At 38.6% G+C, this 16,458-nt stretch overlaps 1 protein-coding gene across 7 annotated transcripts in view; it reads right to left on the reverse strand.

Moving 5' to 3' along the window:
• TSPAN12 (tetraspanin 12) overlaps window positions 1-16,458 on the reverse strand; it is a 67,151-nt gene that overhangs the window by 35,440 nt on the left and 15,253 nt on the right. For all 7 annotated transcript variants that reach the window (XM_069586907.1, XM_069586912.1, XM_069586908.1 and 4 more), the window contains 2 exons: window positions 15,083-15,165; window positions 13,579-13,714 (listed from right to left, as the gene is read on the reverse strand). In XM_069586907.1, coding sequence (XP_069443008.1) covers window positions 13,579-13,714; window positions 15,083-15,165 — 219 coding nt within the window. The remainder of the gene's footprint in view (window positions 1-13,578; window positions 13,715-15,082; window positions 15,166-16,458) is intronic.

Here is a 16,458-nt window from a genome sequence, read left to right on the forward strand (position 1 = left end):
ATATACTATCTAAAGGAAGCAAAGAATTCTATATCCAGTGCACCATAAATAGTGTGTTCGTGTGTGTGTGTGTGTGTGTGTGCACTCAGTCATGTCTGACTCTTTGCAACCCCATAGACTGTAGCTCACCAGGCTCTTGTGTCCACAGAATTTTCCAGTCAAGAATACTGTGGAGCCTACTCAGCAAGAGTACCATTTCCTACTCCAGAGGATCTTCCCCACCCAGGAAGGGAAACTGTGTCTCTTGCATCTCCGGCACTGGCAGGCGGATTCGTTACCACTAGTGCCACCTGGGAACCCCTACCATAAATAGACAAAATAGTTATTCTCCAAACTGTTTTCCTGGAAAAGAATTTTTACATTAAAGCAAAACTGTATGTCTTTCTCATAAGTTTTTCTGTGCCAGCAAGCAGATAATCAACTACATATCACAGAACCTCCTCAGTGGCGATATATTTCACTGAGCGAAAAGTAAAAATTATAAACATTGTAAAAGTTACTTTAATCTGCTAGTCTATTAATTTATAAGTAAAGACTCAGGTTTTTTTCTTAAGCAACATTCAACACAATTTAAAACCACCAAAGTCAGATTTGCAGATTATATCTTGGAAAATGAATACAATCTGAGACTCACCTCCCTGCAAATAAAAACTATTTCAAAATATAACATACTTGACCAGACATTTGAATATTTTAAAAACATGATGCCTTTGGACTCCTACTTCATACTACATAACCAACACTTTTAATAAACAAAAAGTTTGATGAAAGCCTGAATTCACTAAATGATAAATGATAAACTCCAGTCTCTACCCTGTCAAATCCTAAACTCTGCAAGCTTTCAGTGTTAAGTATCTCTGTGTCAGTTGTTTATTTTTCCTTTCCCAGTGATTGGAGGTTTAAAAATATTATATTACTTATAGTTAGTAAATAAGAGAATTCCACTGCCAAATATTTGTACAAGATAATGGAAGGGCCGACAGTCTGTTAAGAATCCACCCGGATGAAACTACTAACAGCCCAAGAGCACTTATGCTTAGAACACATCCCTACACAAAGCCTTTGTTTTAGCCAAGTCTCAAAACGATGTCATAGCAGACATAGGCTTGGTACTTTCTGAAGGCCAATTATTCACCACGCTTCATGTGTCTTTACAAAAATTTCCCCAAAAAAGGCAACATTCTTTAAAGAATCATAAATGAGATGAGTTCAATCTAGTTGAGAAAAAGCTAGAACCATACACCAGTTTTTGAAGAAATGAAGTCTTGTCATTCTCGAGCCCACGCAGAAAAGCAAGCTAAAGTAAGAAAGTGATTGGTAAGCTGTGGTCCTTTGTGCATGCTTACACTTGAGTAAAAATATAGAAAACTTTTTGTAATAATGTATCTTAATTTACCCTCCTTTCCATCTTATTGACACTGCTAATTGTTGAGCTAGTTTCTCTATCAGAGATGCTAGTAAGTTCAGATTAGTAGGTGTTTGCTTCACATGCAGTTCAAACTACGAGACAGAGAAACGTGTTATGCCAGGATCAGAGGGACTCAGCCAAGGGCTATAGGTTCTCAGGGTCAGTGATGTATATCGTGACAGGTAAAGCATTAAGGGTGAGACAATAAAGCAACTGGTCACGCTAGACGGGTCACCACATATATAGTTTCTGTTGCTTTGTAAGCCAGGTCAGGAAAGTCTACAAGCTCGGCCCCATTGCAAAAGATTTACAGGGTGTTACTGGTCTTAGAAGAGGCTGTCTCTATGTATTACTGGGCTATTCCTCAAAATGCGAGACAGGGGTCTCCATCACCAGAACCTGGATAGGAAAATACAGAGGAAGTAACCTAAGCAACACAGTCAAAAGACACTAGGCTCAATTCAATCCCAATCATGCCTCTCACTCAGACCAAAATGTGGTCAGATCCCTTGCAAACACCAGAGGGGCCAGGAGTCATTACCACAGGCATCTTTAGGATAACATCAGTTAGAGCAGGCTAGGAAATTGGAAATTCTAAGAGACTTATTAGATGAAAAGAGAATACATACTTTACTATCTATAATAACTTTTAAATTGATCTATATTTGCAAAATTATATTCTAAATCACATTCTTTTGCTTTACCTTTATTTTCAACAAGATACACATTTTAACTTATCTTTGTACATTTTTCAGGAAAATCTCAAGCCAACTTGTTAAAAGAGTTTTAAAGGAATTCCCTGGTGGCCCAGTGGTTAGGGCTCCATGCTTCCACTGCAGAGGTGACAGGTTCAGTCCCTGCTCAGGGAACTGGGGTTTTCACAGGCTGCATGGCAAGGTCAAAAAAAATTTTTTAAGAGTATTAAAGGGGAACATATTCTTTAAATTTTATAAATCCATGAACACAAATATTTATTACAAGTGAAGAAGTTTATTCTGTTTTTTTTTAAATAAATCTACTCAAGTAAAAATACTTTCTTCCTGAACCAAAAATATGTATTTTCCTTTTTAAAATAATAAAATGTAAGAACACAAGCCTGTCCACAGTCACACTTAAAGTTCAGGGAAAAGAAAATCATATGTGAATAACGATATAATTACAAAATTGTCACCAAAGTACCCAAACATCAGTGATAGCGAAGCGAAGTTGCTCAGTCGTGTCTGACTCTTTGGGACCCCATGGACAGTAACCAACCAGGCTCCTCCATCCATGGAATTTTCCAGGCAAGAATACTGGAGTTGGTTGCCATTTCCTTCTCCAGGGGATCTTCCCAACCCAGGGATTGAACCCGGGTCTCCCGCATTGTAGGCAGACGCTTTACCGTCTGAGCCACCAGGGGGTGGAAGACACAGTTTAATCACACAAATTACAGATGAATTTTTTTAATGCCTGTTTATTACAACAAATATTTTAGTTATAAGAATGTTGAAAAGTTGAGATCCTGGAAGACCTGCTTTTATAGACAGACTAATAATAATTTGAAAGGTCCATATCCATTATCATTAGATAAGTGCTTCTAACGTGCTTAAAAAATTTTGTTCTCAAACAAGTTAAGCAGTTCTGTAACAATCCTCTGCTGCTAGTCAACTGTTTATGGAACGTTTTCTCCCCTGAGTCTGGGAAACTGTGGCAGCATTCCAAAGAACTACTGTTCTGACCATTCCACAAGAGCCCTTGTCTGGCTGGTCTCCCTGAGGGCACCCTTGCCGCACATCCAGTTTCCTGGTGCCTACTTTAGCTTGATGTGACTATAATTTTGCTATTAAACCTGAACTCAAAACATCCAGAGTAAAAAAATTTTTATTTCTGGTGTACATCTGTGAAAAACTTCTAACACCTTAGCTAGACTGCCCCGCCTGAAAACCTTTATTCCTTCATTAGTAAAGGCACATTGGTAGAAGAAAAATACATCTTCCATTCTCTGTTCTATCATTAAAAAAGTTTGTCTAAATGCGAAGTCCACTTAGCCCAGAGCGGCAGGATTGGGTAGCGATCCTCTGCGGGGTAAATGAGGTAAGAGCCCAGAAGAGAGTAAGAAGGGATACTGCTTCAAGGTTATGTGGCAAAAGATAGAGCAGATCACATCACTCTTCAGCTCCCTGAACTTCACACTGCAGAGTATATGCACAGGATATTCAAGACATCTCCATAATTTGGCTTAAGTCACACAGTCAAGTCTTAGCCCTGCATGCCTGGCACACATCTCTCCAATGACCTATACATGCCCTTTGCCAAGCACTCCATGAACCTCTGAATCTTATCACAATTACTCTCTCCACTAGCCTTTCAATTCCTCAAAGTCCCTTGCTTCCCCAGCCAAGGTCTTTCCATCAACCTTTGCCCACCTCTGCCCATGATTCACCAGAATTTTGCCTTCCCTCTCAGATCTCTTCCTCTTGTCGCTATTAAATACTTCCCATAGAAGAGGCTCTCTCTCCTTCCTTATAGTTGTTGCTGTTTTTAAGTACTTCAACAACACAAAAAAGAGCTTTTAGAATTAAAGTATTTTAATTACAAAAGGAAAACTTCTCAGGGTCTCCTTAAAAGTTATCAGTCCCTGTCTTCAACTCAGCTGTGTAAACTCTGCACAGAAACTTGAAAATTTATATTTTAAATGCTTGTTTCCTAGAAGAGTCACTGAATAGATTCATATTTTTACTTAATTAGAAACAATTTTGACATTGGATATATAATCTAATAAAATTCCAGCATTCTAAAAGATGTTTCTGAAATGTCTTCACAGCTGTGACCATACTGAGAAAATGCATAGCTTCCAAATTATTAAGTTTTACAGGGAAGCCTGGCGTGCTGCAGTCCATGGGCTTGCAAAGAGTCACACACAACTTAGCAACTGAACAACAGCATCAAAAACTGAAATAATATGGTAATCTAAAGAAAATTCAGGGATAATCACTTATTTCTGAATAATTCAAATATATTGCTTAAGAGGAATACTAAGTGATACAGCTACAGCGCTTATATACTTAAACTAAAATTAGTGTTTCTGTCATGTGAGCTGAGAAGATTCATCTTAATTTGAGCACATCATTGGAGCCTGTTATCACCCTGTATCTGAATAAAGAAGGAAATGGGCACTTCCCTGGTGGTTCCCAGTGGTTAAGACTCCAAGCTCCCACCGCAGGGGGCACGGATTCCATACATGGTCAGGAAGCTTCCCTGTTAGCTCAGCAGTAAATAATTTGCCTGTCAATGCAGGAGACACAGGTTTGATCCCTGGGTTGGGAAGTTCCCTAAAGAAGGAAATGGCAACCCACTCCAGTATTTTTGCCTTGGAAATCCCATGGACAGAGGAGTCTGATGGGCTATAGTCCATGGGGTCACAAAAGAGTCAGATGAAACTAAGTGACCACCACCACCTACTGGAAACTAAGCCCCTGCAAGCCACACAGTGTGGCCAAAAAGAAAAAGAAAGAAAAGAAAAATTCACATTCTTCGGATGTTGCATACAAGTAAATATTAAACTTCATTTTTCCAGAAAGTCTTTCTAAAATTTATTTTCCTCATTATAGCTTAAACAATTAATTCTTAATTCTCTCATCTTTTGTGTCATTTGCTTGACTATTGATTTAGCTCTATTTCCTAAGTCTTCTAGACACTGATATGATTTCAAATGAATAGTTACTGCTTCACCTAGGCCAAAGGAAGTCAATAGCAAACGTGAAAGCAAAAACTCTACACAACTGCTGAATTAGCCTCAAGGTAGCATTTGCTGAAATCACCCTTTTAAGAGCATGTGCTGCCAGAGAAATATCTGTCACTGAACTCCACACAGACTGCAGATATTCACCAAATCAATGCATATAGATTTATATGGCTTACATCTAGCCAAAGCTATCGCAAATGTATATAACAATATATAACAGAGCTTAATATGCTTACTATGACAGAGTATACCTAAATTATACCATAGTCAGAAATACAAAATCTTGAGCCATTCATACTTCACACCCTAAAGTAAGCAAAAAGTTCAAAGAACACTCCAGATCCTGTCACAAAGACCCACCACTAAGGGCAGGAATATCATGACACCTCCTTTCAAATACATTTGCTTATGGGCTTTGCTGGGGTATAATTAGAGGCAATCCGGCCAGCTTCATTTAGGAAACCAAGATGTGCAAACTGAGCCTCTGGATGCAGAAATGTCTACATCATCTTTGGTTTTCTCTGGCTGAAATTTTTGTGAGTTTAACAACTCAATTTTAAAATGGCAACTTTAAAAGAATGCTAGTTAATGTGTGAAAATAAAACACCTATATTGAATGGGGTATGTTTCTATTAGATGAGAAACACTAGATAGATAGATACTGAATAATATCCTATTTCCTGATGTCAAGTAATACAAACATTACTATAATGTGCAAAAATACTATCTCAGCAAGGTATGCTGAATTCAGTTGTCTTTCATCCAGTCCCCAAAGTCCTGGTCCAGACCCCGTCCATGCTTTCAAGGACTAGGGGTTGTACTCAGTCAATCAGTCATGTCCAGCTCTTTTGTGACCCCATAGACTGCAGCCTGCCAGGCTCCTCTGTCCATGGGATTTCCCAGGCAAGAACACTGGAGTGGGTTGCCATTTCCTTCTCCAGAGGATCTTCCTGACGCAGGGATCAAACCCGGCTCTCCTACTTGTCTATAACCGCTAACCATCCTTCCCAAAGCCTCCACTCTTAAATGTTATCGTTTCATCAAATGCTAGACACACTCACTGACCATAGTCCAAGGGAAAACTTCAGACTCTCCTACAAAGATCTTCATGGTCTTCAGACGACTTCAACCACTTTTCACTGACACCATAGCCACCAGAATTTCTAAGTTTTGCCTAAACTTGCCATGTTCTTTCACGGTTCTTTTTTTTTTTTTTAATAGGAAATGCTTGTTTAATGTAGCCTGTTTTCTTCTTTTTATTAATTAATTAATTTATTTTAATTGGAGGCTAATTACTTTACAATATTGTAGTGGTTTTGCCATACATTGACATGAATCAGTTGACCCTGAGGGATGGGATGGGGAGGGACGTGGGAGGGGGGTTCAGGATGGGGAACACAGGTACACAGTTCTGTACACATGCACACAGTCTGCATGTAACTTCCCTCCTCCACCAGAAAACTCATACACTTTCAACATCCAGCTCAAACAAAGACTCTCCTGCAAAATCTACCAGAAACCTCCAGCTGCTCCTTATTCAGGGTTCCCACACTAATTTATTTATAACTTTAATACTCTATTTTGCTTTTTTATTTTCCTTACAGTCTCCCATTTCATCTCTGTATCTTGTGTTTATCACAGACTGGGTACTCAATATATGTTTACAGAGGGGAAAAGGAAAGAGAGGGGCAGGAAAGAGGCAAGAAAGGAAAAGAGAAGCTGTCTGATTCTTGGATAGGATAAGGGAGAACTAAGGATGGATTTTTAGAATTCCTTTTGTAATAAGGACATTAAAATATTATATACCTTTAAAAGTTGAATGACTACTGAATATGTTGGAATTATAGATGAAGCATATTTAAGTCTTATAGAAGTTGTGCCAGCAATTAATTAAATATATTCCAGTCATTGGGTGGTGGAGTGAAACATATACAGACTCAGAATGTAATTTGTATCTAAATGTTGATGAAAGCAACTAGCAGCTGTGTGTCTTTGGGCATCTTACCTTCCCTCAGTTATGAAATACATCTAACCATATCAAGTTGCTATAAGTATTTTCTGAGAAAACAGAGCGAAACTCTGGGCAGATGCTGAACATGTAATCAATGATATGATGGACCTTGACTTAGAAATAAAGGTACTAGGCTATCAACCAAAACTATTAGCAGATAATAAAGATACTTAATTTAATAGTTTAATTTTAACTTAATAGGTTATCAGTAGCAGTATCACTACTAAATGTGTAACTACTTGAAAGAAGAACTTTGAGTCCGTAGGAAATTAACTCCAATTTAAAGATATTCCATTTTTGCATTATGATTTTAAACAGCAGAACACTGAGGATGGTTTATTTCTCCATGGCCATTAAAGATGTACTTGATTTCCATCAAGAGAATCATTTCAAATCTGGTGCAAGCACTGGATATTTTAAGAAAGTTTAAAAGTGCTTCCACATAATCACTAGCTATGTGAAAATTCTCTGGGATAATAAGGGTGAAAAAAGAATAAAACCTTTCCATTTATATATAAGGTACTGATCTTACACGTGTAAGATGCATGCAAATTAATTTCTGACCAAGGCCTGACAAGTTGCGGATTGCTGGCAGTTGAGTGTATATTAACATCGCAGTCTGACAACTGACAATCTCCTGATGGTGACATTCAGCTGCTGTCGATATTGTAAACACGTCTGTTCAACCTGTTTACATCTCCCCTGAGCTGGCACCACTTTCCTAATGCCTATGTTAATAGCAAGGTAGAACTGCAATAACAAATGAATTTCATTTAGTCTACAGCTAAAAGCCTTGGGAAGTACCCATCTAAAGCTTAAAACCAATTTCCATTTAGCTTCTATTTCTCTTTAAAACAGAAAGGAAGTTCTGCTACTGAAATTACTTTGAAAGTCATGGCACATTCAAGCTTATCTTCTTAGCCATTTTGGCTTGTCTTCCCAATATAATTGGGATTTAATTACTCATAATCTCTTCCTACAAATACATCGAAGTTTCTGTTTTGTGACAGTTTTACATTTATAAGAACAAATCTGATTACAGTAGGGTTGCTAACTTCAGGAAATAAAAATACAAGATGCTCATTTAAATTTGACTTTCAGATAAGAAAATAATGTTTTAGTAGATGTATAACCTAAATGTTGCATGGGAAATACTTATACAAAAATATTATTCGTTGTCTAGCTGAAATCCAAATTTAATTGTATGTTTAGGAAACTTAAATTAGGGTGTTTTAACAATTTGTATTTATAATTCAATAGAAGGGTCAAATTCTTGGTCATGATTCTCCATAAATGTTTTCCTACAGATGGCCTCTTAGCCTGCAGTTGTTTCTTTGGGGGGTGGGGGGTAGGAGTCGGGTGGAGGGTAGGAGAGTTGTAAAGCTAGGTTTTGAGCCTCACTTTTTCTTAACCAGTCAGATGAATAATGGCATTTTGACTTTGACTTATGCTTAAGCAGCACCATCGCCCAGTTGTCAGCTCTTTTTTTAGTAATCATTCAAGAGATATGGCAGCTCTCAGAGATACAAGTTGTCTTTAAAAAAAGAAAAATGTTTCCTCCTCTAAGCTGGTTTACAGGTCTTAAAAGTGAAGCATGATTTTGAATACAAGGAAGTGCACAAGTTGGATTGAATGCCCTGGGCTTTCTTAAAATTTACAGCTACAATTAAAGAACCTTCCAAAAATTTTTTTAATTAGGATAAAAAACTAAAGGACATAAAGGAAGAAACCATGAGAGTTGCCTTACAAATATTTGCCAAAGACCTAATAACCCATCATAACCTGCATGAGTGCTGCCCCACTTTAACAAGCCACTACTGTCTGAACCTATCTCACAGCCAGGTTCCTGCCTGAAAATCTCATCCATCATTGTCTTCCAGACACCATCCTTCATCTGATGTGCTGACCACTTCTACTCACACTGTTCTAATTTGCTGGTTATTATTTGAGTTCATAAAAAAGTTATTAAAGCAATAGGCAAGATGAATGTTTCATATTATCAAGCTGTTTGTAGTCTGATAATCTGGGCTGGTTATAAAAAAGGAGGTTTATAATAAGAGAAAAGCACTGAACTTCAAACGTTGAAACATGTCTGTTGGAGACCCTGGTAAAAGCCCAATGAGAATGGACTTGGCAGTCAGAAACATGGAGGTATGAATCAAAGCTTTACCTGTTAGTGCTGAGTGACCTTGGACATATCAATAAACCTCTCTGAACTTCATTTATAATTATCTATCTTAGATGATTGTTGAGTTTAAAATGAAAGATTATAGAAAACATTTTTTACAATGTAAGATACATAAACCATATTAAACTAAGATACTTAAGCATTTAGGAAAAGGCAGCAATTAAAGAGCAAAATCCCTGGAGAAGGAAATGGCAACCCACTCCAGTATTCTTGCCTGGAGAATCCCATGGACAGAGGAGCTTGGCTGGCTACAGTTCATGGGGTCGCAAAGAGTTGGACATGACTGAGCGACTAACACACATACAAAGAGTAAAACAGTGTCATGAAGGTGTTACAAATATGTTGTTAGAACTAGACTGTGATGGTCTGAATACCATATACTCCATTTATTAGCTATGCAAACTTAGGCAAATTATTAAACCAGTCTGTGCCTCATTCCCCTCACCTACAATATGGGAATAATAATAGTATCTATTTCAGGCTCAGACGGTAAAGAATCCATCTGCAATGCAGGAGACCTGGGTCCGATCCCTGGGTTGGGAAGATCCGCTGGAGGAGGGCATGACAAGCCACTCCAGTATTCTTACCTGGAGAATCCCCATGGACAGAGGAGCCTGGCGGGCTATACAGTCCATGGGGTCGAAAAGAGTCAGACATGACTGAGTGACTAAGCACAGTACATCTCATTAGAATTGTGGAGAGGACAAAACTGTTTAATTAATATAAAACACTTTATGTAAACGTGTATAGCTTGTAAGCCTTACATTTTGTCAGTACCCGAGAAAAGTTAACTACTTTTGATTATCATCATCATCTTCATCATTATTACAATTTCAGGAGGCACTATTTCAGACAAACTGTAACAGGCTGTTAGTACTGAAACAGAAGTATTAGAAGAAATCCCTAGCTAAGAGAACAGCAAGTATAAGGGCAGGAAAGAACACAGCCAGAAAAGTTCGTTCACAGGTCAGAAAATCCAGTTGGACCAGAAAATAATGAAGTAAGAAAGCTAGAAGTGACAGATGAAGGTCTTGATTGCAGAAGAGCTTGATGCAAGATTAAGGTGTCTCTAAACACTTCATTACCCCACCAAGAGTCTTTCAAGGTTTTGGAAAACAGGAGTAATGTGATCACTGTAGCATTACATTAGCCTGGCAGCACTGGCATGGGGTAAATTAGAAAGAGACAACAGAGGCAGGAAGTTTAGTTAGGGGGCTATGCAGTGTTCCAGTAAGAAGTCAGAAGAACCTGATCCTGGGCATTCCAAATGAGAATAGAAAAGAAGGCACAGGGCCTGACAGTTGTAGAGTTAGAACCTTATGGGACTTGGCAACTGTTTAGAGAAAGAGGCTATGGAAAGAAAGCCAGAGGGGAAGGAAAAAACTGTCTGAGAAGCAGATTAGTTATGAGCGACAGGTAACTGGGACCTAAGACTGCAGATCATTCTTCAAGCAAAGGATAGGTTGTGCTGGGTCTAGACAGGAAACTTGCTAGGAGGAGAGAAGCAGCCTGATGTGAATGGGGGAAAACTGCCACAGATAGTCAAGGGGAAGAAACGACCAACATGCGGACGGCAGCCATGGACATGGGCAACAGCAATGCACCAAAAGCTGCTTTATGGAAAAGAGTACATTCACTTTTGAACTTTGGTGTTGGAGAAGACTCTTGAGAGTCCCGTGGGCAGCAAGGAGATCAAACCTGTCAGTCCTAAAGGAAATCAACTCTGAATATTCATTGGAAGAACTGATGCTGAAGCTGAAGCTCCAATACTTTGGCAACCTGTGAGAAGAGCCGACTCACTGGAAAAGATCCTGATACTGGGAAAGACTGAGGGTAGGAGGAGATGGGGGCGACAGAGGATGAGATGGTTGGGTAGCATCATCGACTCAATGGACATGATAGAGTCATGTCAACAAATACTATCTTCTTCTCCAGAAGATAGTGAAGGACAGGGAAGCCTGGCATGTTGCAGTCCATGGGGTTGCAAAGAGTCGGACACGACTGAGCGACTGAACAAAACAACAACCAGGCAAAAGGGGAGGGGATGGGATACAGCATCATCAAACTACTCCAGTCATCCTCCTGAAGGGTAGGCTGATCCTTTGGGATTGAGCTTGGAGCTCTTCTCTAGCCTCAGAACTCATAGTAAATCTTACTAGAGGTCTCTTCAGACAGTAGTGAAACTGTCTATCCACTGTGTATAACCTGGTCTGATGGCAAAGGTTAGTAGTGCCTATATTCTCTGAAGTGTTTGAAGAATGAGTGAATGAACAAATAACTGGCCCTTAGAACCTCAGCCCTCCATGCCATCTTTGCATCATAAGGTTCCTTCAGCATCACAAACTAGCTCCTATGCACAAGTCTCTATGACTCATCCTGCCCCAAGGAGAGCCCAAATTACCTTATTTGTCAAATTGTTTTACTTGCATTCAAATAACCTAAAGGAATGCATAGATGGTTTTCAAAATATGTTCCTAAAAGTCTTTGAGATTCTATGAAATATGTTATCCTACCCCTCCCCATCCCACAATCCAGTAACCATCCAGAATCATACAAGTTGGGAGGAAGAAGAATCATATTAATAGGAGCCAGACCTAATGACTGTATACATGGGACATCGTTATAAGATTGCAGTTTTAGAAAATGATTCTGAGATTTTAAGTTTCGATACCTTATCCATCCTTTATGTTTTATATAACGTAAGTCCTTTATTTTATGTTTAAATTATTATCCAAATTTTTTAAATTGCAACATAAGATTCCAAACCCTTCCACCTCCTTTCCCCTGAAAGAACAACGACATATTATAAATAAAATATAATCAAGATCATTGTATACCAAAGTGGACAGAAGTGAGAAAATGGGCATGTCCCCCTTCTCTGAGGGTAGTTTATTTTCTGCAGCATTTTCTGTTTTCCAGTCACGTGACCTGAGGAGTCATCATCCATGAAGCCAAGTAATACATTAACACAGGTTGTTCCTGTGAAATGCAAAGCTTTAGTTTAGCTTCACGCTAAGATTCTGTTTTAATAGGCTTGGGACGGAAGCCAGGCGAGCCCTGGTGTGCAGGAGCTGGCTCCGGAATAAGAATTTGTGCTCATCTCTCCCCAGATCTGCATTCAGCGACACTGTGTTGGTAACCTGTAATTGACCATGCTGGGAGTATTTACACCACGGAAATCTTCAAATGCTACAAATCAGGGCTTTCTTCTGTTCAGGTATCCAGCACATCAACACACCATTAAAAAAATTTTTTTTTAAGTTCCCTGTAAGAAATGAGTGCACAGATACCATTGAGAACTATTGCAAAGAAAGAGATATACTCAATAAATTGCTTTTTTAGGAGTCTGAAATGTCCGCAATCACATTAGCAGTCTCAACTACCTGACGCCACTAACATATTTTATACACTCAATAATCTTCAAAAATCTATATGTAAACTGTATTTTTAATTGACTCGAATGTTTCATATTAAAGGAGGGTTTGCTCATTTCTAAGCTAAAAATCTAATCATAGATTTTGGAATCATAGAAATGGAGTACTAAAGGGAATTTAAGAAGTAATTTAGTCCAATTCTTCCCAAATTTAAAAAAAAAAAAAACTAGGATTATGGAAACTGAGGCTCACTTCTTTTCACTAACCTATGTAAAGGTGCTTGGTGCTTAGTCACTCAGTCGTGTCCAACTCTTTGTGACCCCGTGGACTGTGGCCCGCCGGCTCCACTGTACGTGGGGATTCTCCAGGCAAGAAAAAGTGGGTTGTCATATGTAAAGGTAGTACTAGGATTATGATGCCTTTCTTTTTGTTACCTCACCACCTGAATTCCATAAGGGTTTAAGTGGTGCATTTGTTTACAACAAGAAAGGAGAGAAAGAAACAGAATTCCATGATAACATCTCAGTTCAAGTCCCCAAAGGCTTATTGGAGTGGTAATAAGGTCCCTGATACTAGAAAAAATCTCATACTTTCAAATGAAAATGTCAACACGTGGCCTGAGTGAAATAATTAAATAGTGTACATATTTCTACACCTCATCTTCTGAGCACAGCAAACACTTGTACTGACATCATTTCTCATGGAAAGAACACTTCCCTTCTCACAGGATGTTGAACAATGACCACAGATTAGGAAACTGCTCTCACAGTTCCCTACACATGTAATCTCCTGCACTGATGAACCTGATGAACCAATAATACAATCCTGGTTGGTCTGTTTAACCACAATAAAGATGAGACGTAAACACCATACCCATGCAAGTAGTAACAGATTTCTTTTCACTGTTCCACAGTATCCTAACATCCCCACGATGATTAAGAAACAGCAAACGGCAATCATGACCGGATGCACCACAGGAAAGTAAGTCAAAATGACAGCCTCCTCTACCCTGAAAGAAGAACAGAAAAGATGGTCAAACAGCAATATCCCATCTTGCTTTCTGCACACATAAGCAGGTATTCTCCTATGATACTTTCATTAAGTCTTTATATTATAAATAGAATAAAAAGGCACCCAAGACATAGCATAAGACACAACTGACTTGTGCACTGTACCATCACCAACTTGCTTGTTTTATTTTTTATCTTGTTTGGTTTAGTTTTTTATACACGTGGTACACACAAAAAAAAAACTTCCTATCTCAGCTCATTTAAAATATATTATAAGATAGGGATCCCCAGTTTAAAAAGTCCATCTAATATTAGCACCGAAGCCTTAACTTTCATGAGGAAATCATATGAAACTTTTCACTATTTCCCAGCTGAGAAGACTCTCTACCCTTCTCTGATCTGGGACTCTGCATGCAGTGTGCACTTTTCCAAAGATGTGAAACGCTGCTATGGAAAGGGAAGTTGGTCTGTATTATAAAGAGGGAAGGGAGATGCCTTCTCTGCTCAAAAACCATGAAAAATGATTAACTAGAGCCTTAACAGTAAGGGTAATAACTAGGATAACAAAAAACGACCATGACTAAGTGCTTACTAAGCTCCATCATGTTAAGGACTTTATAGAAATCCTTAGGAAAATTCAGAGGTATATAATTCCCATTCAGAGATGAAGAAAATGAGGCTCAGAGACATTAAGTAGTTTGCCATTTGTGATGTTAGTGGATTAATCCTTGAAATTGGGTAAGAAAATGACATGTGGGGTTTGGTTTTCATTAGCTCAGGAATATGAAGGCAAGAAACAGTTGGCAATTATTTTCTTAAGGAAAAGTAGCTGTGCTGTCCATTGTAACAAATATGGCATGGTTCAAACACTGCCAAGACAGGCAGGTGGTATTACCATAACCAGAGGTGTCCCCTACAAACAGCTGCTGCTAAGTCACTTCAGTCGTGTCCGACTCTGTGCGACCCCATAGACGGCAGCCCACCAGGCTCCCCCGTCCCTGGGATTCTCCAGGCAAGAACACTGGAGTGGGTTGCCATTTCCTTCTCCAATGCATGAAAGTGAAAAGTGAAAGGGAAGTCGCTCAGTCCTGTCCAACCCTTAGCATGGACTGCAGCCTACCAGGCTCCTCCATCCGTGGGATTTTCCAGGCAAGAGTACTGGAGTAGGGTGCCAAGCCTTCTCCAACAAACAGCAGTATACCTTAATGAAAATTCTAGAAAATACAAGTGTTACCATGGGCAGGAAAAACTTTCCAAATGATCCAGGGTGAGCACTACCATCTAAACAGCTGAGGGCAAAGTTACTTAGAAACTAGTGTCTGAGGAAACCCTGATGAAAGAATTCAACCATTAATTATAAAACCTACCTTGTTTCTGCGGTTAAAGTCAGAACATTATTTAGGTAGTCCCTCATCCAAGCAGACACAGCCAACACGCTGATGGACATTAACTGCGGGTAAAAAATTACAAATTAGTGACCAAGCATTTATTCATCATGCTCTACAGGACTTACAACAAAACATTGAGGATTTTCTTTACATAATTTTCCTAATGACCATTTACCACCTGTTGAAATTTACTTTTACTATAAATATCTGCCATTCTGTTTTGTAATCACATCATAGCTACTAAATAGAATGTCACTAAATAGGACACAGAGAGCTGAACTATTAGAAAGTCCAAGACAGGAATTGCACAGAACAACTAAATTATCAAACGTACAAGATGAACCTAAAACACATCACACGTAAAAGCAAGGAAGCAATAAAATACTACTGATGTCCACAAAGTCACAGGCACTAACTTCAAAGAAATTCCACTGGCTAAAGTTAAACAATTTGGCCATCAAAATAATACATAATAATAACAACTGCAATGGTTAAAACATCCAATACACTAAAATCTATGAATTCACAAAAATATTTAAACAAAACTCACTAACCAGCTTTGGAGGATATTAGATATTCAACTCATCATTCAGAAAACTGATAAGAATCCAATGTTTATTCAACTTTTCCCATACAAACTAGAGAAAGAACCAAAGACTTAATGAAAGTTTTTATAGAAGAATATCAGCTAATATGTACAGAAAGCAAGATAGAATATCACTATTTGACAATCTTTTCTGAAATAATGGCTCTCTTGGCAAAGATCCTCAATGACTGCCAAAATTATCAGGTCAGTGGCTCTCAGTCCTGTCTGTACATCAGAATCATCCAGGACACTTTAAAAAATTGCTGAGCCCAAGTCCACTCTGAATCAATTCTTGGAAGTGGAGCCTGTGCATTGGAAGTGTGTAAAGGCTGCACAGATGTTCTAACAGGTAGTACAAGGCTGAGAGCTACTGCATTAAGTGAAAGACTGATGGGGACTTTAAAAAAAAATATTGATTGAATTTATTTATTGGTTGTGCCAGGTCTTAGTTGTGGCACATAGGATCTTTAGTTGTGGCTTGTGGGATCTAGTTCCCTGACCACAGATGGAACTCCAACCATCTGTGTTAGTCTTAGCCACTGGACCACCAGCCCTGATGGGGACTTTTAGAATGGAGACATAAAATACCAGATGCCTTGATCAATCTTAACATCACAAAAAGAGACAACAGAGATAATATCTCCCAATGTGTTGTAATCAGAAGTACTCAAAGATACTTTTGAAGTATTTTTACCAAAAAGTCAAATATGAATCTAATCAAGCCTCAAGCTCTATCAGTTTATAGGAAATACAGAGAACAGATTTGAAC

The sequence above is a fragment of the Ovis canadensis genome, chromosome 4, assembly GCF_042477335.2.
Source record: "Ovis canadensis isolate MfBH-ARS-UI-01 breed Bighorn chromosome 4, ARS-UI_OviCan_v2, whole genome shotgun sequence".
In the NCBI taxonomy this organism is placed as follows: Eukaryota; Metazoa; Chordata; class Mammalia; order Artiodactyla; family Bovidae; genus Ovis; species Ovis canadensis.